This window comes from Trifolium pratense, linkage group LG4, assembly GCF_020283565.1.
Source record: "Trifolium pratense cultivar HEN17-A07 linkage group LG4, ARS_RC_1.1, whole genome shotgun sequence".
Classification (NCBI taxonomy): Eukaryota; Viridiplantae; Streptophyta; class Magnoliopsida; order Fabales; family Fabaceae; genus Trifolium; species Trifolium pratense.
Genome location: NC_060062.1, coordinates 45,367,683 through 45,373,240, shown reverse-complemented (window position 1 = coordinate 45,373,240; position 5,558 = coordinate 45,367,683). Strand labels below are relative to the sequence as shown.

Below are 5,558 nucleotides of genomic sequence, written 5' to 3'. Positions count from 1 at the left end.
GTTTTCAATGTCCATATCAAGCATCTTAATGCTCCTATCATCAAAGAAGTGATTTGGTGTCCTCCTATGCATAATTGGGTTAAGTGTAATTGGGAATCCAAGCCTCAGTTTGTGGTGATTTGCTTAGGGGTGTTGATTACAAATTCTTGGGAGCATTTTCCTTTTACCTTGGCATCTCTAATTTTTTTTCCACCACCAGTATTCAATCCACTTGACTGTTTAATTTGGTTCGAGTATCAGTTTTGACATCAAGTAATTTCAGTCCACTTTCGATTGCAATTGCAGGGAATCGAACCTCCTCCCTACTAAGTCCAGTATCAATCACCACCGAACTAACTAACGATTGGTGAGTATTTCTAATGCTTTGAATGTTGTATTGATGCTATGTATGCTATTGAATTTGCTTTTAGTAAATGCTGGTGCAATTAATTTATGGTTAGAAAGTGATTCTATGTTAATTTACTTGGCTTTCAAGTCTTCAAATATAGTGACATGGCAAATAAGGTTAGAAAGTGATTCTATACTTATTTTAAGTCGGATGTCAAGATTAGGGTTTGAATGACCTATCATTTTGTCTAGTATAAAAAAAAAAATTTCAAAATAACTCATAGAGTAATTTTTATTTTTCATATGATATTAATTATATTTCTTAAATTTCAAAATGCATATGATTTATAATTTAAAACCAATGTAGTAATAATCCTCTATATAGAGATCCAACTTCTTAACTTGAATTACAAGAATAAGATTATTGTTTTCGTCCAATATTCAAACGTGGGAGGTTGACAATAATAGTAATCTACTATATCTTTAGTCAAAAAAAGAAAACATTGTGCACATGAGAAGCAATCAAAATGTCATCACAAAAATTCAACTCCTAATCTCTCTATTTATTATCAAAATCCATTAAATTAAGGTGTGAAGATGAACATATTCCTACCAAATCCCTCAATAATATCACACAGAATCAACCTCAATCTTCTGAAAAACTGTGCGCTGGAGCATTATCACAAAAGCATCGCATTCATCTGGGGATCTATGTTGTGCCATTTGTCTATACTATTACTGATAGCTCAACAGCTACCACTCGTGCACATGTTCATGTTATTATAATGACATAAACTTCAACGTTGCCATGCGTAGCTTCCTCACAAGTTCCTTTATACTCAAGTTGTATCCTTCACCCACCTATAAAACAATACAACAATATTTAATTAGCGGCGTAGCTTGTTGCCTATTTATCTTCCATTATCTTACTAGATATATATATTTACGGTGATACCAAACATATTATAATTAGTTTTACGATTATATTGTATTTCTAGTTAAGGTAGGTAGAAATTGTCCTTTACCTGAGCAATTATAGTAATGTTAAGAATAGAATTTCCAAAGGGTAAGACACTGCTATTGACAACAAATAATTCAAAGCTTTGAATTTCAGCCATGATTTTAACCAAAAATCCCTTGTGCTTCTTGCAGTGAATCCGAATCAGCATCTCTTTCCCTGACACTCTTGCTTCCACTTGTAAGACTGATTCATTGGCATCAACATCAGCACCTTCAATACTCTCATCACATGATGAATTATCATCACCGATGCATAGATCTTGTTTGTTTATTACAACCACCGACTCTGCTTCTGTTTTCTTGTTCTGTTCTTCCAAAACTTCCAAACGCTGTTTAAGCTCTTTCATGTATTTGATAGAGTCAGTTAATACAGAAGCTTTGTCCATCTACCAGATTTTTACACAAAATTGATTAGTAAGTAATGTGACACATAATAATAATAATAATAATAATGATAATAATAATGCATTCGAGAGTCCTTAACTTTGATATTTGTAACAATTAGGTTTTTAAGTTTTTAAGTAAAAAATAGGTCATTTAAAATTCTAACTTGTTGCACCATTACACTTTCAATTATCCTATGTTTACAAAAACGGTGACGTGACCGTTAATTCTGATGTTAATCATGATGAATTTGAGATTCAATCTAATATTAACCATGCGGCCCAGACAGTTGAGGCCCAACTTGAAGGAAAAATAACCAGAATAAGATAATGGTGCAACAAGTTAGAAACTTAAAGAACCGATTTGTTAGTTAAAAAATTTAAAGACCTATTTATTATCTAAAAAACTGCGGAAGTTAAAAACTTCTGGATGCACTTGTCATAATAATTAACAGGGTAATTAAAGATTAATTATTGTACCTTCTTTAGATTAGGAACAAGAGCTGCAAGAGCAATGAAACTTTGGCTGAGTTTCTCTCTTCTTTTTCTCTCAGCTATAATATGATCATGACCATGATTTCTAGACCTTTTGTTTTGTGATGTTTTTGTTTCCAAGTTTTCATTTTTTGATGACCCTTTTGGAATTTGAGATGAGCCATGTCTGTTTCCCAATTGGGGTGGTGACAATGACTCTGTTTCGTTCTGTTTTGAGTTCAAGGTAGGGTCAAAACCATAAATTTGGGGGGTGTTGATAGTAGGAGGTGAGTTTGGGGGGTTCTCAAAAGAAAGAATCAGAGACTGAAATGATGAGTTAGATGATGATGGAGATAGTTTTGGTGACAAAGTTTCAGTGATTTTGTCACTGTCATTAGTTGTTTTCATGTGCTTGATTGGTCTCTCAATTTCAAAATAAAAGTTAAAAAACTCAAAATTTGTTTCATCTGTGGACTCTGAAGTCAAAGGTGGTTGTTGGTTTTGTTGTTCTTGAAAAACAGTAGCTATGTCATGTGAAAGAAACTCTTCCTCACCAGCATCTAGGAAATTAAGGTTGCATTCCTCAGAAAATAAATTGTATTCATCCATTTCCTGAAAATAAATAAATAAATAAATTTGTGAATTTATATATAATCAAAATATTAAAGAATTTATATATAATCAACTATACTAGTATTTGTCTTTAACTAGTCCCACACCCGTGCGATGCACGGGTGTTATGCGGTATTTTATATTATAATGTTGAAAAATCATTCGTATAAATTGAAACAATAAGTATTATGAAAATTATAATAATAACATCAATAAAAACAAAATAATAATAATAATAATAAAGTGATGTTCCTTAAAAAAAATATAATAAAGTGATGTAAATATAAGATAGATATTAAAGATGTGTTTATACATTTCGAAAAGATTACAATGGATCCTATTGCATCTACCAAAATAAGTTGGTAATCCATAAATTGTCATGTCACTATGAAAACGGTTTATGGTCATACTCATACACTATGGTTAGATTAGTGGTTGCACAACTATCTAGGAATTATATATATCGATGCTTATACATTTAAAAAACTTATTTATACATCAGATTTGAAGTTACTTTGGTATCTTCTTCATTAACATTGATTAGCAATATCTTTAACTCATTCTTCAAAATAACTATGAAAATGACAACATATAATTGACCATGGAAAACAATCGATGTTGAAACATAAGTTTTTATTTATATTATAAATCTCATTGGAGGATTCTGAGTTGGATAAACTACTTTATTATCTCTTACAAAAAAACTACTATATTATCGAATTTGACATTTATATTAATTTGAAACTTATTGGAGCAAAAATAAACCAACTTAACTCATACTCAAATATCGAATATGATAAAAATCATACAGGACATAACAACCATTAGTAAACTTTATTTTATCTATTTTTTTTACTAACATTAGAAAGTAGTCCTGACAATCGACCAACTCCTTATATTTACAAAGATTGGACAAAAGATTATTAGCAAAAACATTAACCTTTTTGAAAAAAAAAACAATAAAATACAAAAAAAAATAAAATGAACAAAAAAATGTAAATGAATAATAACCCAAAATAATAATAATAATAATAATAATAATAATAATTACAATTAGTACCCCACATTAAATGAATGTAAGTGGATGATATGGCTAAATGAAAAGTTTTCATTGGTTTGTGGATTAGGGTTTAGATAGACAATTCCACAACTATCTAGGATTTATATATATAGATTGAGTGTATATTAAAAAGTCATAAGTTTATAAATGTAGAATATGAAAAGTATAGAGATGAAATAATAAAATAATAATAAATAATAATAATAATAATAATAATAATATAAGTAGAAATGATGTGGCATTGTAGAGTGGTTTATTTGAATTTAAATGGATGATGTGGCTAAATGAAACAATTTGATTGGTCTAAGTGGATTAGGGTTAGGAGAACTATTTAGGAATTATATATATAGATTTTCTTACCAAATCAGATAACCATTTGCTGGTTTCTGATGAGTTCATTGGTGTGTTGTTGATTTCTTCCATTCTGAAATCTGAGAAATACAATTTATAGTAACACTTTGGAGTACTAAACTGTTGCTCTTTGGAATTGGAACAAGGAATTAAGAGGGACACTTCTATGTTTCAGAATGGATGAATTGAAGTTCCCCCATTGTTGGGTCTTTTATAGGACTCCAGTAGTCTAGTTCTCTAGTGTTTTACTATTGAATTTGATTACTAATAATCTTCAAATACCTTTTTTTTTTCTTTCTACACACGTGATAACAGATTAATCAAAATAAAAAATACGGGAATAGATAGTTAATTCTATTTACGGTCAAATATTGTAGTTGATTCAATTACATAATTAATCGCAATTTTATAATTTTAAATGTGATTTAAATCAATCACAAATTTATATGGGAATCAATATTTTTTTTCATATCCTCTTCAAACCTTAATTGCATCATTTTTTTCTTTCTTATTAATCTATAGAAATAGTTTACGATTCATTTTTATCCGAAATCACCTTTATATTTAATGTTTCTTTCGTATTTTTTGTTATTTCATTGTCTTAATTCGACATTGTTTGTTTTGATTTTTCATCTTATGCGGCGTGTATTTTATTTTTCCGTTTTAGTGCGGTGTTCATTTATTTTAAGATGAAGGATTGATTGTTTCAAAAAAAAGATTTGTTTTGATATAATACGAATCCAATAAATGATTTTTCTGTGATTAATGCTACAAATTCAAAGGCATTGAAATTAGAGTCATGCTAACCGGTGCCCTCGGGGCACTGGTTAAGGAAACCAAAAACAGAAAGTTTTGAAATGAAAAGAACACTTTTTAAACTTTCGAGGAGTTGACTGCACAAACTCCAATGTCAAATTACTATTTTTGCATCCTTAACCAGTGCCCCGGGGGCACTGTTTAGCATTTTCCTTGAAATTATGAGCACTTTAACAAAATCATATTTGTTATTGGGAAATTGAGTTCAGATATGCTCCATTTATATATCCTCCATTACCTTTCCAGTACCTTTATAGATGTTTGCCATGTGGCAAAAAAGAATCTAATGGTCCAGATTATTTGTTTAATAATAATAATAAAAATAAAATAAAAGAAACAACTTTCTCTCTTCTTCCCTGCTACAGCTCTACTCTTTCTGTCACTGCAACTCCGCCGTACCGGTACTGTAACCTTCATCACACCAATCAGCACCACCACTCACTCACTCACTCACTCACTCATAACCTTCATAACGCAAAAAAAAAAACAAATACAAGCAACAAAACAGCAAACAA

The 5,558-nt window shown here is 30.1% G+C and overlaps 1 protein-coding gene across 1 annotated transcript; it reads right to left on the bottom strand.

Moving 5' to 3' along the window:
* Positions 1 to 729: 729 nt before the first annotated feature.
* On the bottom strand, positions 730 to 4,465 carry LOC123923297 (transcription factor bHLH18-like). Its single transcript, XM_045975983.1, has 4 exons — positions 4,237 to 4,465; positions 2,211 to 2,816; positions 1,353 to 1,733; positions 730 to 1,188 (listed from the first exon to the last, which is right to left on the bottom strand). The coding sequence occupies exons 1-4, from the start codon at positions 4,297 to 4,299 to the stop codon at positions 1,108 to 1,110; spliced, it is 1,131 nt and encodes a 376-aa protein (XP_045831939.1). The 5' UTR covers positions 4,300 to 4,465; the 3' UTR covers positions 730 to 1,107.
* Between the last annotated feature and the right edge of the window lie 1,093 nt (positions 4,466 to 5,558).

Coding starts and splice junctions, on each gene's coding strand:
- LOC123923297 (XM_045975983.1), bottom strand. CDS start 4,299: ATGGAAGAAATCAACAACACACCAATGAACTCATCAGAAACCAGCAAA. Junction 2,817..4,236: donor GCAAATGGTTATCTGATTTG/GTAAGAAAATCT, acceptor ATTTATTTTCAG/GAAATGGATGAATACAATTT. Junction 1,734..2,210: donor TTGTTCCTAATCTAAAGAAG/GTACAATAATTA, acceptor AAAATCTGGTAG/ATGGACAAAGCTTCTGTATT.